General features: G+C 31.1%; 2 protein-coding genes across 2 annotated transcripts in view; both read left to right on the top strand.

The window, feature by feature from the left end:
- The window catches only part of LOC111624617 (transmembrane protein 41B-like), a 10338-nt gene extending 7531 nt beyond the window's left edge, over positions 1-2807 (top strand). The window contains exon 3 of the mRNA XM_023367522.1: positions 2646-2807. Coding sequence (XP_023223290.1) covers positions 2646-2784 — 139 coding nt within the window. The 3' untranslated portion in view covers positions 2785-2807. The remainder of the gene's footprint in view (positions 1-2645) is intronic.
- A 5170-nt stretch (positions 2808-7977) lies between these two features.
- The window catches only part of LOC111624600 (transmembrane protein 41B-like), a 47924-nt gene continuing 35993 nt past the window's right edge, over positions 7978-19908 (top strand). The window contains exons 1-4 of the mRNA XM_023367492.1: positions 7978-7982; positions 8629-8748; positions 16582-16710; positions 18863-18965. Of these exons, the coding sequence (XP_023223260.1) occupies positions 7978-7982; positions 8629-8748; positions 16582-16710; positions 18863-18965 (357 nt within the window). The remainder of the gene's footprint in view (positions 7983-8628; positions 8749-16581; positions 16711-18862; positions 18966-19908) is intronic.

Raw genomic sequence — 19908 nt, 5'->3', positions numbered from 1 at the left:
TAATCGATTCAGAACAGTTTTTAAATTTTTTTTTTTTCGATAAAATAAATAATATTTGCGTATGGAACTAAAGAGCCGCAGCTTCACATCCAAAGAGCCGCATGTGGCTCGTGAGCCACAGGTTGCCGACCCCTGTTCTATACTACTGAGGAGGTCTTAGATGGCTAGTTTTCATGATACAGGTTAACTGGAATATATTTAGGACTTCACTCTGCCTGTGCTACTTGATGTTTCTTTCTGATGTCCATCTTGAAGCAGATTGGAGGATACTGATTTATTTTTATTTGTACTCCCAGTCACCTGCATTTTGCACATGGCATTAAGAGGCCTGGCCATTGCCATAGGACATTTCTTGACAGTAATTGTGTGGAACAAAAAAATTCTTGGAAAAGGAGCAAAATATTTTTGCACTGTCTTGAGTTCATTGAAGTATTCACTTGTTTATAATAGATAAGAATTGCCAGAAGTTGATCACCTGCATTTTCAGGACCTGTTATCAAAGTGTTTTGAAATGGAATCCATCCAATGAACAAAGCAATAATAAATACAAATATGTCGCACTAACCTTATATAGCTTTGCAGTTAATTTTTGAAATGTAACACTAACGTTTCAAAAATTAACTGCAAAGCTATATAACAGTGTTTTTCAACCTTTTTCATTGAGTGGCACACCTAATTGAAAAATAACAAATCGTGACACCCTTGACCAGCGGTGGATCTAGAATCCGAATAAGGGGGGACTATGGGCCAGATAAATTTTTTGCGAAAACGAATATTACGCGCAATGCAAAAGTGTTTCTACGTGTTTAAAATCAAAATTTAAGTTCATTGAATTTTGTCGAAATATCTACATGTAAAACAATAGGCTCGCTATTGTTTTTTAAATATAGTTTTATTATCAAATATATCATCATTTTATATTCTCATTTTATTGATGAACAGTTTTTGTCACGTTTTTTATACTATTTTGATGCATATATAAAATAAATATTTCATTATTTTTTTCTTATCTTTTTCATATCAATTTAAAAAATTTAAATTAAAAAATTGATAAAAAATTGTTTATTTGTCATCATTGCTTTTGAATACTACGAAAATACTGTAATATGCACCTACTTTGTGATTGAAAGCGCACACTTTTCGAAGTACAATGCAACGCTTTTTAAAGCATATACAAGACGCGAGTGTCCGTGTCGTTCTTCTCTGGTGGTTGGCCTGGTACTGGGACTTGGAACGTGAAGGCCGAGCAATGCGGTTTGGGCGAACTCGTGACAAGTCGCGCGTACACGTAGCATAGAACGTTACATTAACATGCGATTAGTCATAGTTTCTTTGCTTACTAGATATCTCTTAGCAAAATAGAACTGACAATGAGTTATCTTGAACTACACGTAAGTAAATTTCCAAGAAAATGCCTGAAGGCATTTTCTTGGAAAAATGCTAAACTTTGCGACACCCAATCGCAGCGCCATGGCACCCTAAGGTGCCGCGGCACCCCGGTTGAAAAACACTGCTATATAAGGTTAGTGTGACATATTTGTTTTGAAATGGATGCGTCTTATCCGTTACAAATTTGGGATGAAGAAGTTGGTTGAGAAGGGATCATGTGGTTCTTTTAATCAACAAAATTAATCAATGCTTGCTTCTTTATTCCTGTTTATATAGTATGAGTTTTATATTTTAAAGTTGTGAAGTTACAGTAATCATCTATCAAAAAATTATGATTTCATGTTTGCTTGCAAATAATTCTTCATGAGCTTCAGGTGAAAAAAGATGTTCTGCTGATGCATTGAAAACAGATAGCATTAGCAAAATTCTTATTGCCAAACAATCTGCAAAATATTTGATTGGGCTTTAAAATAGCCCAATGAAATATCAAATATTATGTAATTAATAAACCGAATAACTAATTTGGGTGGAGATAGGGTTAGGCCATCATTTCATGATAAATTTAATAATAAAAAAGTATTCTAAATTAATTTATTTATAATTACTAAATTTATTATGAGATGGTAGCCTAACTGTGTACCTCCAGCCAAATTACTTTGTTTTGGATTATTTATTAGACCAATAAATATAAGGTCAAACATCAAGTTAATGGATGTTATCATACAAAATTATTATTGCTAAAAGTTGGAAAAAATGCCTATATATTTGTTTTGGATAAGAATATTCTTATCCAAAACAACTTTGAACTTGCTATAACTTTGAACAAAACAACTTTGAACCTGCTGTAGACGTTTGATATAGAATCTGCTTAACCTGATGCAGGCCCCTAAATGTAGCCAAAAACATTGTTTTTTAAACAGTGAATTCTGGAAATTGAGAGAAAGGTGTAAATTCACGTTTATAAGATAGTTTCAGCTTTTGGATTTAATAAGGTGATCGTTCTGTGAGTACCGAGGTACCACTATTTGATTAAAATGATTTTGATATATGATGTAGCATTGAGGGATTAATTAATCACATTAATGAAATGATACTTGTAGTAGATAACCTGTCTACTACAGAAGAATTGCTCGGTCTCATGAGATTCTGTTTTGGACAGGTTTGACTGTATATGTGTATTGAAACTGGTATTTTATTTATTTAATGTCTTAATTCTTAGTTTTATATTAATTAATTAAAAATTTTTTTTTTGTTAGTGATGAGATTCAATATATGAAATTACCACAGAATATTGATGATGCTAAGAATTTAGGAAAGGTTTTGTCACATTACAAGGATCGCTATTTTTTTACAGTTCTAGGAGGATATTTTGTGATGTATATTTTGTATCCTTAAACTGTTAAATTTATAAAAAGTTATTTAATAATAATTTTATATTTGATAAAATGATAGTTATTTTATGCATGAGTTTTTAAAATATGCAAATAATATATATTTAGATTATTTAATTATATTTTTGATAAAATAAATTACAGTAAATTTAATGATTGATAAAAGTAAATTACAAATATAATAATAAAATTACAAATTAAACTAATAAAATAAATTAATTTAATATAAAATTTACATAAACAAATATCCAGGGCTGTGGAGTCGCGTAAAAATCTACCAACTCCGACTCTGACTTTTCCTTACCATCCGACTCCGACCAGGGGCAGACTTGTTGAAAGAGACCCGAAAATTCTGATGTCATCATGTAACCTCAGAATAAAAGTTTCAATAAATAGAGTTCTAATAAAGATAGAACGTAGAAACTTTTTACTCCAAAGCTAAAAGACTCCTCTAAGTAATGACACAGTCAATATATAAATATGTATTCGATAATTTTTACTTTTCTGGCTGTTATATATAACAGAGGAAAAGTGTAATGCTTGCTCAAAAAATGACCCCTCCCAAATTTTTGTTTTTGGACGCGGGACACCTTGAAATTTCGAGATATGCAAAAGATTCAAGGTTTTTTTTCTATATGTGTGGATGTTAGACTGTGTGGGGGGGCATGATTTTGTTCATCCTGTTTAAAGCCTAATAATTTCTGTGGTCAGAGTGATTAGATTCGGAGTCAGATGATTTAACACAGGAATTAGTTATTAAGCGTCAGAGTGGTTGAACTAAATCATGTCCCCATACACATTCTAACATCGTAGACGAGAACATCTTAACAGGTTTTACTGTACATTGATGGCAAGAAAATTTCTATTTCCACAAGCTGCAGCATCTAGCTTTAACTCCACATCTGCAATCATCAAGAATTCAGAGAACTGGGGGATCACGAAGGGGAAGGAATAGCTTGGTCAGGGGATAGTGGAGACTAGAGAGAAAAGTTCCCACCTTTCACATGAGACATTTGTAATATTACAACTTATGCCACTTCCATTTTCACTGTCTCAAATATTAAATAAATATATGTTTATTTACTTTTACGGAAGTTTGTAGTGCTCCACTGCTTCTATATATATATGAGCAGTGGAGCATTACAAATTTCCGTGCTCCGGCTCCGCTCCTGCTCCGAGTAAAAATCCATTGCTCCATTGCTCCATGCTCCAGCTCTGCTCCAAAGCCCTGTGTACCAATACATAAAAATTAATGATATTGGTAATACAGACAACCCTTGTAAAATGCACTACTTATATAATGCAATTCACAAATTGTAGCAATCCTTGTATAACATGGTACTTATACATTGTGATTTCAATATAAAAGTTCATATAAAATCATCTGTTTATCTTTATTTTAGTAAATGTTCTTTCAGTTACTACAGTATAGTTTGCTAATATAGATTGTGCATTTTTCCCTATATGGTGAAAGGTTTTCTCTAAATGATGAAAAGCTTTTTATTTTTCATGGCAATCTTGCTTAGCATCACACAATGATCTTCAAAAACAATTGTAACAAAGCACTCATCAGACTATCATAATTGACTTCTTGGAAACTAAACTAGCAGAAGAATCTGAAGAAGTTGAAAGTTATAGCAATGTCCAAAAGATTTCATGCAATGAAGACATCTGGACAATGGCAAATAAAGAATATCAGTGAAATGTTGTTTGGAAGATAGTAGTGAAGAAGACTAAAATTTATTTCTTGTGTTCAATGAAAGATTGTTAAGTACAGTTCTTTATTTTATGAATTTTAATAANTAATTAGGAAATTTAAAATATCTTTATCTCTATTTCTCTTTTTGAAATTTTTATTTTTTATTAATCTGTTCTAATTAAAGAAGTTCAAAAATCATTTAACGTAACATGGAAGTCCACGTCATTTGCCATTTTTATTATTTTTCTCTCCCGAAATTCCCAGCAGTCAGTGTTTGTGTTCTCTAGAAAACACCAGCAGTTGCGTCACTTCTGGCAGCATCTCGCTGGATTGATGCTGAGATTTTGAATACACTCTATAGAAGCAGTCCATTATGTACGTACTTTCTTTTAACTTTTTAACAGAGATGTATTTGATAGATAATTCTGAAGCACACAGAAGTTTTTGGAGGTGACCCATTTAAAAAGTGCTGTAAACAAAAAATTGCAGACTATTTGCCGAGCATGCGCTTTTGGAGACGCCCATTTTTCTCGTGGAGCAATGCGTTAGATGGCGGATGAGTACGAAAGTGTTCCCTGACCTTGCTTCAATGTTGTTTGGTTGCATGACTACCTTTGGACATTGTTTGTCTTGGCCACATCACATCTCCGATGTATTTTCTCTTAACTTTCTTCTTGTTGAAAACTGAACTTTTCAGGTACTGCACAATAGAGCAGTGATGATGTATTTCCTAACATGCAATTTGCCTCCCTTTGAACTCTGAAGAGTCTGTAGATCGTGGTTTGATAAACATTGCATTTAATAAATACCCACGTACTGTCTTCTGGCATTAATGTACCTTAATTCTAATGTATGCAAAACAGTAAGTATATATTTATTAATTTGGCATTGTATTGAATTTGGCAATTTTATTAACATGACATCAAGTTTCTGGTAATACTGTAACATTCTATGACAAAATTTGCCAAGTTAAGATTTGACGACAATGATTTGTTTTTCGTGCTTAACTTTTCAAAAAATGGAACAAATAAATTAAACAAGCACTGGACCTACTGAAAAACATTTATTATTTAACAGCCATAAAAATTATATTTATATTAATGATGTCTCCAAAGTTCAACAAATTTTTTGCAGAAAAATAATTTATCAGGAAACACTGTACGATGCATCGCTCCATGACGAAAACGAGCTTAAGCAATGGTGTCGTCAAACGGTGCACACTCGATAAGTAATGCTACACCTTTTTTGTTTATAGCATAGTTTATATGGATTATTCCCAAAAAATTATGTGTTTTGGAAATGTAGAGTCAAATTAGTATAGAATCGATTAATTTTATGGAAGAAAACCATTCAAACAGCCGTAGTCCATAAATGGCATATGTGCCGGGCTGTGATTGGCTCATGTATTTAAGGATTCCTACAATGTGAAATTCTTATAAAGTGGAACATATCTACCGAGTTATAGGGGGTCGACTGTATTTTTTTAATTTTCTGTTTTGTTTTCATTTTTTATAAGGTGAACTGCATTATACCAAGCGGTGCGGTGGTGACACAATAAATTTACTCAGAACGATTTGAGCTATATACTGAAACATCCCATCAACTACATACATATTATGTATTTTAATAAAAAAAGCAATTTATTTATTAAGTGTTTTATTAAAATTCACATAACATAGTTATACATCTTAATAAGTATATACTGTATATGTACAGTTTTATTTTATTTACGTACATAAAGTTTGCTTTAAAATACAGTACTGTATGTAAAAACAAACACTATCTATAACTTGACTAAAATCTATGTATTTGACATTTCAATTACAAAATATCCCTTAAAAAAGTGAGTAATTTTTGTTTGTTTGGTTTTTGATAACTTCTGTATCATTTCCCTTTTGAAAGATGCTAATTGCAACAATCTGACACTGTTAATATTTTCTTGTGATTCAGCCTGTTTTATAACGGTTTCCATGGCTGTTATATGGTTGTTGGTGGTATATCAGCTATCCCACTGGCACTTTCTTCATCATCTTCTGTTTCTTCTTGACAATCTTCGTCACTGCAAATGGATTTGATAATCATTTTATCAGTCATATTCTGACAAATATCTTCTCTAGCATCCACATCTAACCAGTCAGTCAAAAAATCATTAGTTATTTCTGGATCATTTAATATTTCCCGGATATGAGAAATTTCAGCCTCAGTGAAGATATTATCTGAAGCTGAATCTGAATGTGTTGTGGTTTGGTTGAGATCAACTTGATTGTTAGATTCATTTAATTTTTTCCAACAGTTTCTAATTGTCTCTGATGTGATTGCCTGCCAGGCAAGTCCAATACTGTAGGACACATCTTTGAGATCCATTTTTTTAAAAAATATGTTGACATCAATGTCTGATGCTAATAATGATTTCATCATTTCTCTTTGGTAATTTATTTTGAAAGCACTAATAATGCCTTGATCTAAGGGTTGTGTAAGAGCAGTAGTATTTTTTGGAAGGTACATTACTTTTATTTTACCATTGTCAGACACGAGGTTATCAGCTGGTGTCTGACAATGGTGCATTATCTATGAGAAGCAAAGCTTTTGGATCTAGACTCAATCCTCTCAGAAATTTTTGCACAGAGGGAACAAAGGAATTGTGAAACCAATCATGAAATATGTTAGAAGTCATCCAAGCGTTTATGCTGTTTTTATAAACAACTGGCAGAGATTTTATATTGATTGACTTGAAACATTGTGGGTTTTGATTTTTACCTATAATGAGTGGCATCAACTTGTGATTACCAGCTTTATTTACACAAAATAAAGCTGTTATCCTTTCCTTGCTTAGTTTTAATCTCCCTTTTGTAGGTTACTTTTTAGATCTAAGGTTTTACTTGGCAACATTCTGTAATATAATGCAGTCTTATCACAGTTATAAACTTGTGCATCAGTATACCCTTCTTTCTTAATGGAAATTGTGAACTTTTTTGGAAAATTCTGCAGCATTTTTAATATCACTATAGACTTTGCTTCACCAGAAATGGAAATTTGGAAAATGCCATGTCGTTTTTGCCAACACCACAACCAACCATCAGAAGCCTTAAAATTCCTTCTGCTTTTAAGCTTACATTAAATTTTTCAGCCTGCAACTTTAAAGCAGTTCCAGATACGGGAATTCCTTCACTTCTTTTTTCCACAAACCATGCATAGAGGCAATTATCAACATTTTGATTTTTTCCAAGTTTTGTCTTTTTTTGAGAAAGCCCAGCATCTTGGTCAAGCTTATCAACGAATGATTTCAGTTTTGTCTCCTCTGTCATCCAACCCTTACAGTTCCTTCAGATATGCCATATTCTCTTCTTATGTTTGCTTTCAAAACTCCACTCTTTACTTTAGCAATAATGTCAAGCTTTTCTTTCACACTGTAAGCTTTTCTTTTAGTCATCATGCATACAATAATTAAACACTATTCAAAATATGTGCAGGAACTCAATACATACACAATTACTCAATATGCAGTAACAATAAAATGTGCAACTCACTAATGCTGCACAGACCTGTATAAATGTGTTTGAGCTTATTGTGTCGCGAATATCGTTCGTGCTATAACCAAGTGTATGGTATAGCAAGCAGCACTATAACAAAGGTCCACTGTATTTTGTAATTAATCAAACTTGGATATTTTGATTTTCATAAAATTTCTAGAGATTTTTTAAATTATAGATGTAATAATTTATTATTATTATTTTTATGGTTTAGATATTGATTCAGCAAAGAATTGCAAATTTTATGCTATCATAGTTAAATTTTTATTCTAAATTCTTTAAAATTATTTTTAAAGCAATTTTCTTATTATTAATCATTATTGGTAGCTAATATAATTTTAATGTAAAACAACATAACTTATTTATTTTTTTAATGATAAAATGGTTAAATTTGAGGACAAGCTTTTTTAAAGTTTCATACGGAATGTTTGATTATATCATAAAAATGCTACCAGGCAGTGTTACCATAAGGAGGTGGCATTTATACTCTTTGTGACTTATTAATATTAGAATAAGTAAATACAAATCTACATTAATTTTGAACTAGCTAATACTTTTTTTTATTTACAAATACTTAATTGGAATAATTTGATTCAGTTAATGTTTTTATTTTTGTTTTTCCAGATAAAAAAGAAAATGTTCAAAGTACAAGTCAAGCATTTTTAGTTCTTATATTTGTTTTTATTACTTCAGTTTTTAGTCTTTTAATGGTGTATTACAGATTTCCAGAATTGGAAAGGTTTGTTACAAATGAATTTATTTCAAATATTCTAATTTAAGTTTTTACATTATATCATTTAACTTAATTTATTTAAATATCAAATATTAAAAAAAAAAAATGTAATATTTTTATTATAATACTGAATATATAGTTGATTCTCTATAATCTGTTCATCTTTGTTCACTCAGAATTTTCGACAGATACAAAGGAGGCAGATTAGAGATATCAGCAAAAAGATTTTTATTTTGTAACTAATTTGTATTACAGTAAGTCTTATTAACCTGTATACTTGTTATTGTATCATCATCAAAATCATCTTGGATATCATTTTAATTATCATAGCTATATTTAGCAGCTAGACGGCTTTATATGAAGACTTATTAACTGTCTTGATTAAAAAAAATCCTTAATTTTTGTTTGCGTTTGCCTTTTTTTTTTTTTTTGTCTTGTAATTTTCTTATGTGCATTGCATGTGAGTAATGACTGACATGCTCAGCTTTTGCCATCTTTTCTGCTTCCTAAAACCCTCGAATTTCACCCAGATACTCCAGTACTTTTACAGTGGAAAGAATTTCAGGAACAACTTTATCATCATCCTCATCTTATTTCAGCATATTCTCAGTTTCTCCCTGCACAAATTCAGTGATGCCATTGATTCATCTAGCAATAAACTGATAATTTGTCTTCAACTTGAAGGATATGATAACCTTTAACTTGTAGTATACGATATTCTTGAAGGATATCATATGTGTGAACTAAAGGACAAATAGCCAAAGAATTTCATAACTCCTGGACGTCTGATGAGAGTGCTAATGATTTTTACTGACATCAGGATGTGTGAGTCCAATAAACTTCCAATAATTGGAAATTGTCATTGAAGTTATTTTCTATCAATTGAATGGCATTAGTAAGAAGCAAATTCCAAAACAGTTAACCAATCTGGAGTAAATATAACTATAGTGATAAACACAGAATGCTGCAAGTCTCCAAATATTAAGTAACAGTAATAATAAAAATGATATGGATAAGATTCCAGGTGTTTACTCGATTCTTGTAATGGACAACAGATTTAATCACCAACCGGTGTATGTAGGATTCACAAACAGTTCCATAGTTCAGAGGATTATGGAATACTAGTTTGACATTGATACTAATAAAATGTGTACTGCCTTAGCAGAATATGCCAGTGAGTTGGGTGTCAATGGGGTTTGACAACACAACTCTCATAAGGCCAGTATTTGAAGAACACTCTGAGAACATTAGAGATTTTGAAGTTTTTTAAAGCAAGAATGAAGGCCGAATGCATTAATCATAATGACTGTGTTATATTATCTATAGCTTGGCAATCTTTATGATAACCCCCTAAAATGAAGAGAAAGAATAATGCTCAATAAGATGACATGACTCAGCCTGAGGCATATTCTTTATTAAAACTAACATTGTAATGTTTCTCCTTTAAGTTTTTGGATATAAGTCTGGGCATGCACTGTACTCTCCTGTTTAAAGTGTCCTGTACTCTCCATGTAAGATCTCTGAAAATTCAAAAGATTCAAAACTTTAAGAAAACAACCTGAAGCAGGCCTCTCAAAATGCCAAAAACATTTATAATGCATACAACTATCTGCTGGAAAAGGAAGCAAATTCCAGTTGACAGACTCTCCAGCATTGATCTAATGTATGACTAGCTTGAAATGCATATTCTTATAGTGTGCTTTGAAAGATATGATTACATCATCATCAAGTGGTTGCAGTTCCTATGTAAAATTAGGAGATAAGAAGCACAAACATACATTGCTTAGTTTGTCATTTGTATGTCAAATTGCATTGTCCAGGATGAGGAAAACTGTCCTCATTTTATTGTTAAATATGGTAAATATGTTATTGTTAAATATTGTCAGCTAATTATTGAACTCTGTTGATGCCATCCAGCTTTTCTTGTTCCACCAATAATGGACATAAAGCTCTGGTTTTAAATGCTTAAAAAACTGAGGTTTCTTTGGTTTTCCAATTACCATCAATGTACCACCTATCAATGTTTATGCAAAAGTCAATGGTAATTGTTTCCTTAGATTTTTTTTTTTTTTTGATTCCTTTACTTCTTGAGAAGAAAATGTTGCATCAGAATGGAATTTCATCCATATTGTATACATCTCTCAAATTGTACTTTCTCAATGCTCCTTGCAACTTCTACTGATCTTCCTCAATGGTCTGAAGATTGACAGATCTGCTTTCTCTAATAATAATCCTTTTTGCAATCTCATGGTGCTTTTTAAACTTGTATAGTCAGCCATTGCTGCACTGAAAGTCTACTATGTTGAGCATTGTGCATGAGTCCTTTGGAGATTAATTAGCTCCATCTGTGACAACAGCACCAAAAGTGCTTGCTTGCTCAATGCACAAATTGAATGCTTCTTTTTTTGCAGGAAAGTCAAACATAGTAACTTAGAAAGTGAATATAATAATATGTTAACTCAGAGAACCAAGAAATATTGAACTCATTATGTGATAAACCTAATAATGAAAGTTATATAGTACATAGTACCTGAATTTAAAAACAGAAGGCTTGTTGAGTTTTCTTCTATACCAGGGGTCGGCAACCTTTTGAGTCGGAAGAGCCAAAATTACAATTTACGAAATTTCAAAAGTTTTTAAAGAGCCACAAAATTTTTTCTTGCCAACAATAAATAGTACTCTCATAAATAAAGTTTTTTGATAAAAAAAACTAATCTATTTATTCATAAGAAAAAATATCTATTTATTCATATATAACTAGTGTTTTCACATTACATTAGATAATAGAAACATCCGACGACGGCGTCATTCGAGAGCTTCCGACGGACTGACAACAGTGACGACGCGTGTCACGGGGGGAAGTGTGCGGTGAAAAGCGAGTACAAATGGCTGAGAGATAGAATCAGTGCCTAATCCTCATTAATCGATTCAGAACAGTTTTTAAATGTTTTTTTTTTTCGATAAAATAAATAATATTTGCGTATGGAACTAAAGAGCCGCAGCTTCACATCCAAAGAGCCGCATGTGGCTCGTGAGCCACAGGTTGCCGACCCCTGTTCTATACTACTGAGGAGGTCTTAGATGGCTAGTTTTCATGATACAGGTTAACTGGAATATATTTAGGACTTCACTCTGCCTGTGCTACTTGATGTTTCTTTCTGATGTCCATCTTGAAGCAGATTGGAGGATACTGATTTATTTTTATTTGTACTCCCAGTCACCTGCATTTTGCACATGGCATTAAGAGGCCTGGCCATTGCCATAGGACATTTCTTGACAGTAATTGTGTGGAACAAAAAAATTCTTGGAAAAGGAGCAAAATATTTTTGCACTGTCTTGAGTTCATTGAAGTATTCACTTGTTTATAATAGATAAGAATTGCCAGAAGTTGATCACCTGCATTTTCAGGACCTGTTATCAAAGTGTTTTGAAATGGAATCCATCCAATGAACAAAGCAATAATAAATACAAATATGTCGCACTAACCTTATATAGCTTTGCAGTTAATTTTTGAAATGTAACACTAACGTTTCAAAAATTAACTGCAAAGCTATATAACAGTGTTTTTCAACCTTTTTCATTGAGTGGCACACCTAATTGAAAAATAACAAATCGTGACACCCTTGACCAGCGGTGGATCTAGAATCCGAATAAGGGGGGACTATGGGCCAGATAAATTTTTTGCGAAAACGAATATTACGCGCAATGCAAAAGTGTTTCTACGTGTTTAAAATCAAAATTTAAGTTCATTGAATTTTGTCGAAATATCTACATGTAAAACAATAGGCTCGCTATTGTTTTTTAAATATAGTTTTATTATCAAATATATCATCATTTTATATTCTCATTTTATTGATGAACAGTTTTTGTCACGTTTTTTATACTATTTTGATGCATATATAAAATAAATATTTCATTATTTTTTTCTTATCTTTTTCATATCAATTTAAAAAATTTAAATTAAAAAATTGATAAAAAATTGTTTATTTGTCATCATTGCTTTTGAATACTATGAAAATACTGTAATATGCACCTACTTTGTGATTGAAAGCGCACACTTTNTTCGTCGCTTTTTATTAATTAGAGACCCAAATAAAACAAATATTTGTGTTTTTCAAATAAATTTTTGTCTGTCTCCTTTATAATAAATGAATTTATATATTTCTAAGTAAAAATTGAAAGTGTCTGTAGAAGTAATTTTTTAAAATATCCTTTTTTCCTGATAAAGATTTAATACTTATTACTATAATCTAGACATGTTAATCCTTAAATATACAAGTATATTTAAGGATTGGGCCACAAGTATATATAATATACTTGTGGCCCAAAACTCCATAACATCTTGCAATGCGGCCGAGAGAAACAAAAAGGTTGGACACCCCTGCTTTAGAGGGTTATCAACTGACAACTACCATGCAGTGGATATTGTCTTAGAATCTTTACTATCAATGCAATTCCCATTGATTGCTGCATTGAAAATCTCCCAGGCTTCCAAGGTTCTTAATTTTTGAATGCTGAAGACTTTCAAAAACTAATCCTAGATAAGGCAAAACTGAAAGTCTTTGTGATTGATAATCCTCTAAAGGAAAGCAAATAAACAATATTACAGCAAGAAGGTACTGTAGATAACTAAGTTACGGTAATATGCACATTTATCTTCTTCTCATATAATAATTTTGTTTTATTTTTATTGTATAATAATAATAATTAGAGAGTATATGTAAAATATATCACATAAGTGTTAAACATTCAAAAACGAGTTGACATCAAAAAGAACATACAGTCAACTCCCCTATAACACGGGTTCATATAATGCGGATTTGTATATCGCGACAAAAAAATTGTGACCGTATTCATATAAAGACGTTAAAAGAGGCTCGTAAAATGTCATCACTGACTCGTGTCATGACAGGATTGGTCGAATCTGGACCAATAGTGGATGAGCAGCTGAACTACTTACCTGCTATGGAGAGTTTAGGCGGGTAAGTTGAGTTTACTCTCATCTGTACAGTATATAAATTAGGTACTGTAAGTCTAATACAGTACTGTAATTTTATACATTTCTTGTGAAAAAAACATTTCTTATTCAACGGCCATAAAAATTATTTCTATTAATGATGTCTCCAAAGTTCAATGAATTTTTCGATGAAGAAAAATAACTTATCAGAAAATGCACCCGCTGTTTGGTGTGCTGCTCCACGATGAAAACAAGCTTAAGCAATGGCATTGTCGAACGGTGCACACGCTGTAAGTAATCCTACAATTTTTTGTTTATAGCATAGTTTATACGGATTATTCCCAAAAAATTGTGTGTTTTGGAAATATTGAGTGAAATTAGTCTAGAATCGATTAATTTTATGGAAGAAAACCTTTCAAACAGCCATAGTCTATAAACTGCACACGTGCTGGCTGTGATTGGCTCATGTATTTAAGGATCCCTACAACATGAAATTCTTATGAAGTGGAACATATCTACCGCGTTATAGGGGTGTCAACTGTATTTTTAAAAAACGTCCTAAATTTAGAATCTATAATGTTCTTTATCTGTAACCATAGATGCTGGATGCACCCCCTGAAAGAGGCCAAAAATGTTGGTTTTTATTTAATTCCAATACATAATATTTGCTGGAAATGGTATGTATGGTGTATAGTTTTAATTTTGGTACGTTCCACCTTTTGAAGACTATGTTATAATACCAGATTTTCCACAAAGAAGAAACACTTTGATTTTCCATTTTGTTGGTTTATTTTTGATATAATGCTTGACATTCAATTTTACTTTCTTGGCTATTATGTATACATAACAAGGATAAGTAAGTATTGGAATTGTGTCAAATCTGACTCTTCGAGTTTTTTGCAAATATCCACTTTTTGAGATGTCCTGAATCCAAAAAAGTCACACAGAATTTTTTTTTCTTGTATTGGCATCTATTTCACTTAATATCTTAGGATGGAGTTGGTATCATAATATTCCATGCTAATTAAATAAATAATCAAAGATTGTGTAACAAAATTTGGCAAGGTGGTTTGTATATGAGGAGGATTTATTTGATTAAATTTTGGGGGTCTTGTATATCTCCAGTAGGTCAGACTTAATGATTATTTTACTTGTTATTAAGATTTATGTTTTTTTTTTTTTTATATATATATATGTTACAGTCAAAACTCATTTTTAGTTANAATATTTCATTATTTTTTTCTTATCTTTTTCATATCAATTTAAAAAATTTAAATTAAAAAATTGATAAAAAATTGTTTATTTGTCATCATTGCTTTTGAATACTACGAAAATACTGTAATATGCACCTACTTTGTGATTGAAAGCGCACACTTTTCGAAGTACAATGCAACGCTTTTTAAAGCATATACAAGACGCGAGTGTCCGTGTCGTTCTTCTCTGGTGGTTGGCCTGGTACTGGGACTTGGAACGTGAAGGCCGAGCAATGCGGTTTGGGCGAACTCGTGACAAGTCGCGCGTACACGTAGCATAGAACGTTACATTAACATGCGATTAGTCATAGTTTCTTTGCTTACTAGATATCTCTTAGCAAAATAGAACTGACAATGAGTTATCTTGAACTACACGTAAGTAAATTTCCAAGAAAATGCCTGAAGGCATTTTCTTGGAAAAATGCTAAACTTTGCGACACCCAATCGCAGCGCCATGGCACCCTAAGGTGCCGCGGCACCCCGGTTGAAAAACACTGCTATATAAGGTTAGTGTGACATATTTGTTTTGAAATGGATGCGTCTTATCCGTTACAAATTTGGGATGAAGAAGTTGGTTGAGAAGGGATCATGTGGTTCTTTTAATCAACAAAATCAATCAATGCTTGCTTCTTTATTCCTGTTTATATAGTATGAGTTTTATATTTTAAAGTTGTGAAGTTACAGTAATCATCTATCAAAAAATTATGATTTCATGTTTGCTTGCAAATAATTCTTCATGAGCTTCAGGTGAAAAAAGATGTTCTGCTGATGCATTGAAAACAGATAGCATTAGCAAAATTCTTATTGCCAAACAATCTGCAAAATATTTGATTGGGCTTTAAAATAGCCCAATGAAATATCAAATATTATGTAATTAATAAACCGAATAACTAATTTGGGTGGAGATAGGGTTAGGCCATCATTTCATGATAAATTTAATAATAAAAAAGTATTCTAAATTAATTTACTTATAATTACTAAATTTATTATGAGATGGTAGCCTAACTGTGTACCTCCAGCCAAATTACTTTGTTTTGGATTATTTATTAGACCAATAAATATAAGGTCAAACATCAAGTTAATGGATGTTATCATACAAAATTATTATTGCTAAAAGTTGCAAAAAATGCCTATATATTTGTTTTGGATAAGAATATTCTTATCCAAAACAACTTTGAACTTGCTATAACTTTGAACAAAACAACTTTGAACCTGCTGTAGACGTTTGATATAGAATCTGCTTAACCTGATGCAGGCCCCTAAATGTAGCCAAAAACATTGTTTTTTAAACAGTGAATTCTGGAAATTGAGAGAAAGGTGTAAATTCACGTTTATAAGATAGTTTCAGCTTTTGGATTTAATAAGGTGATCGTTCTGTGAGTACCGAGGTACCACTATTTGATTAAAATGATTTTGATATATGATGTAGCATTGAGGGATTAATTAATCACATTAATGAAATGATACTTGTAGTAGATAACCTGTCTACTACAGAAGAATTGCTCGGTCTCATGAGATTCTGTTTTGGACAGGTTTGACTGTATATGTGTATTGAAACTGGTATTTTATTTATTTAATGTCTTAATTCTTAGTTTTATATTAATTAATTAAAAATTTTTTTTTTGTTAGTGATGAGATTCAATATATGAAATTACCACAGAATATTGATGATGCTAAGAATTTAGGAAAGGTTTTGTCACATTACAAGGATCGCTATTTTTTTACAGTTCTAGGAGGATATTTTGTGATGTATATTTTGTATCCTTAAACTGTTAAATTTATAAAAAGTTATTTAATAATAATTTTATATTTGATAAAATGATAGTTATTTTATGCATGAGTTTTTAAAATATGCAAATAATATATATTTAGATTATTTAATTATATTTTTGATAAAATAAATTACAGTAAATTTAATGATTGATAAAAGTAAATTACAAATATAATAATAAAATTACAAATTAAACTAATAAAATAAATTAATTTAATATAAAATTTACATAAACAAATATCCAGGGCTGTGGAGTCGCGTAAAAATCTACCAACTCCGACTCTGACTTTTCCTTACCATCCGACTCCGACCAGGGGCAGACTTGTTGAAAGAGACCCGAAAATTCTGATGTCATCATGTAACCTCAGAATAAAAGTTTCAATAAATAGAGTTCTAATAAAGATAGAACGTAGAAACTTTTTACTCCAAAGCTAAAAGACTCCTCTAAGTAATGACACAGTCAATATATAAATATGTATTCGATAATTTTTACTTTTCTGGCTGTTATATATAACAGAGGAAAAGTGTAATGCTTGCTCAAAAAATGACCCCTCCCAAATTTTTGTTTTTGGACGCGGGACACCTTGAAATTTCGAGATATGCAAAAGATTCAAGGTTTTTTTTCTATATGTGTGGATGTTAGACTGTGTGGGGGGGCATGATTTTGTTCATCCTGTTTAAAGCCTAATAATTTCTGTGGTCAGAGTGATTAGATTCGGAGTCAGATGATTTAACACAGGAATTAGTTATTAAGCGTCAGAGTGGTTGAACTAAATCATGTCCCCATACACATTCTAACATCGTAGACGAGAACATCTTAACAGGTTTTACTGTACATTGATGGCAAGAAAATTTCTATTTCCACAAGCTGCAGCATCTAGCTTTAACTCCACATCTGCAATCATCAAGAATTCAGAGAACTGGGGGATCACGAAGGGGAAGGAATAGCTTGGTCAGGGGATAGTGGAGACTAGAGAGAAAAGTTCCCACCTTTCACATGAGACATTTGTAATATTACAACTTATGCCACTTCCATTTTCACTGTCTCAAATATTAAATAAATATATGTTTATTTACTTTTACGGAAGTTTGTAGTGCTCCACTGCTTCTATATATATATGAGCAGTGGAGCATTACAAATTTCCGTGCTCCGGCTCCGCTCCTGCTCCGAGTAAAAATCCATTGCTCCATTGCTCCATGCTCCAGCTCTGCTCCAAAGCCCTGTGTACCAATACATAAAAATTAATGATATTGGTAATACAGACAACCCTTGTAAAATGCACTACTTATATAATGCAATTCACAAATTGTAGCAATCCTTGTATAACATGGTACTTATACATTGTGATTTCAATATAAAAGTTCATATAAAATCATCTGTTTATCTTTATTTTAGTAAATGTTCTTTCAGTTACTACAGTATAGTTTGCTAATATAGATTGTGCATTTTTCCCTATATGGTGAAAGGTTTTCTCTAAATGATGAAAAGCTTTTTATTTTTCATGGCAATCTTGCTTAGCATCACACAATGATCTTCAAAAACAATTGTAACAAAGCACTCATCAGACTATCATAATTGACTTCTTGGAAACTAAACTAGCAGAAGAATCTGAAGAAGTTGAAAGTTATAGCAATGTCCAAAAGATTTCATGCAATGAAGACATCTGGACAATGGCAAATAAAGAATATCAGTGAAATGTTGTTTGGAAGATAGTAGTGAAGAAGACTAAAATTTATTTCTTGTGTTCAATGAAAGATTGTTAAGTACAGTTCTTTATTTTATGAATTTTAATAAGTTTGTTTTTATTTTGTGATTCAAGTTTTGTTAAATGAAATTTTCTGAATTAAATAAAACTAATAAAACAATACATAAAATTTATATTTAAGAAAATAATTTTGGAATGTAAACCCAATTTCATATATAATACAAGTCTCAGTAATCCTATTTTTGTGGAACCTAATTACCATAACATTATACTGGTGTTAACTGTATATATATATATATATACAGTTAACATCATTAAATAATATCATTAAACAATACAGTTAAAATCATTAAATATATATATATATATATATTTAATGATTCCATTTAAAAATTGATGAAGCTTTTATAACTTATTCCTTAACATTTAATAGTTTACAGTCATTTGCAATTCCAGGATCAATTTTTCTCAGTATTCTCTCAGGATTCCTTTTTCCATTTCCTCTTGCTATTTTTATGGTCTGTTTGGTAAGTTTTTTCTAATTATTATGCAGTTTTTTTAATTGTTTTTTAGATTTTATGTATATGTGAATGAAGTTTGCCATTCACTACTATACTTTTTGTTTTTTTTGTTATTGAAAATAATGAATAAATATTTACTATAATTATTTACAATAGATATAATATGATATAGATTTATTATAATAATTATCAAGATATATTTTTTCATGGACGTAATGTAAGTAATTTCTTTCTTGCTGTAACAAATGTTTTACTTTTATTAGTCAAAAAACAAATTGTTTGAAATTGATTTGTATAGTCTATCTATGGAAAAAATCAACTTGAAAGCAATGTCATGCATGCTATTGTTTCAGTTAAACCAATAAGCACATTCCCTAATGATGTTGGCATTTTTAGCTTATGTCAGGCATTATATAAATTTTACTTTTTCTCACTAGATGGCAGCATAACTTTTCCATTAATTGCATTAATTTTTTATATAAAAAAATTTAACAACTACTATATGATCTAATTTTATTTATATGGTTATTTTTATAAAATCATACTTACTAAACCTTTAATGTCCAGTACTTCTTAACTATTTGTAAAAACAAACATTTTGATTGTCCTTTTAACCTGAAGCAGACCTCGACTGAGGCTGAAAATGTTTGTTTTTATGAATAGTTAAGAAGTACCAGACAATAAAGGTTTAGTAAGTACGATTTTATGCAAAATACCAGTATTCGGATTAGAAGATTTGTGGTTATTTCTATTTATGGTATTAACATTTAGTATATATTTATATACTAAATATTTTATTCGTAGTTTAGATATAAGTTTGATTTGACTGCTCTTTATCAGCATTTTTTGGTCTTGAAAAGGACCTTTTAATTTTTATATCAATCTGATAGTGGAATAAGATCTTCCTCTTCACTTTCAGAAGAGTTGCCCAGTGTCATATTAATTACAAGTATTTCCA

The sequence above is a fragment of the Centruroides sculpturatus genome, unplaced genomic scaffold, assembly GCF_000671375.1.
Source record: "Centruroides sculpturatus isolate CEXI.00-Female unplaced genomic scaffold, Cexi_2.0 scaffold56, whole genome shotgun sequence".
NCBI classification, from domain to species: domain Eukaryota; kingdom Metazoa; phylum Arthropoda; class Arachnida; order Scorpiones; family Buthidae; genus Centruroides; species Centruroides sculpturatus.
This window is presented reverse-complemented; position numbering and strand designations above follow the sequence as displayed.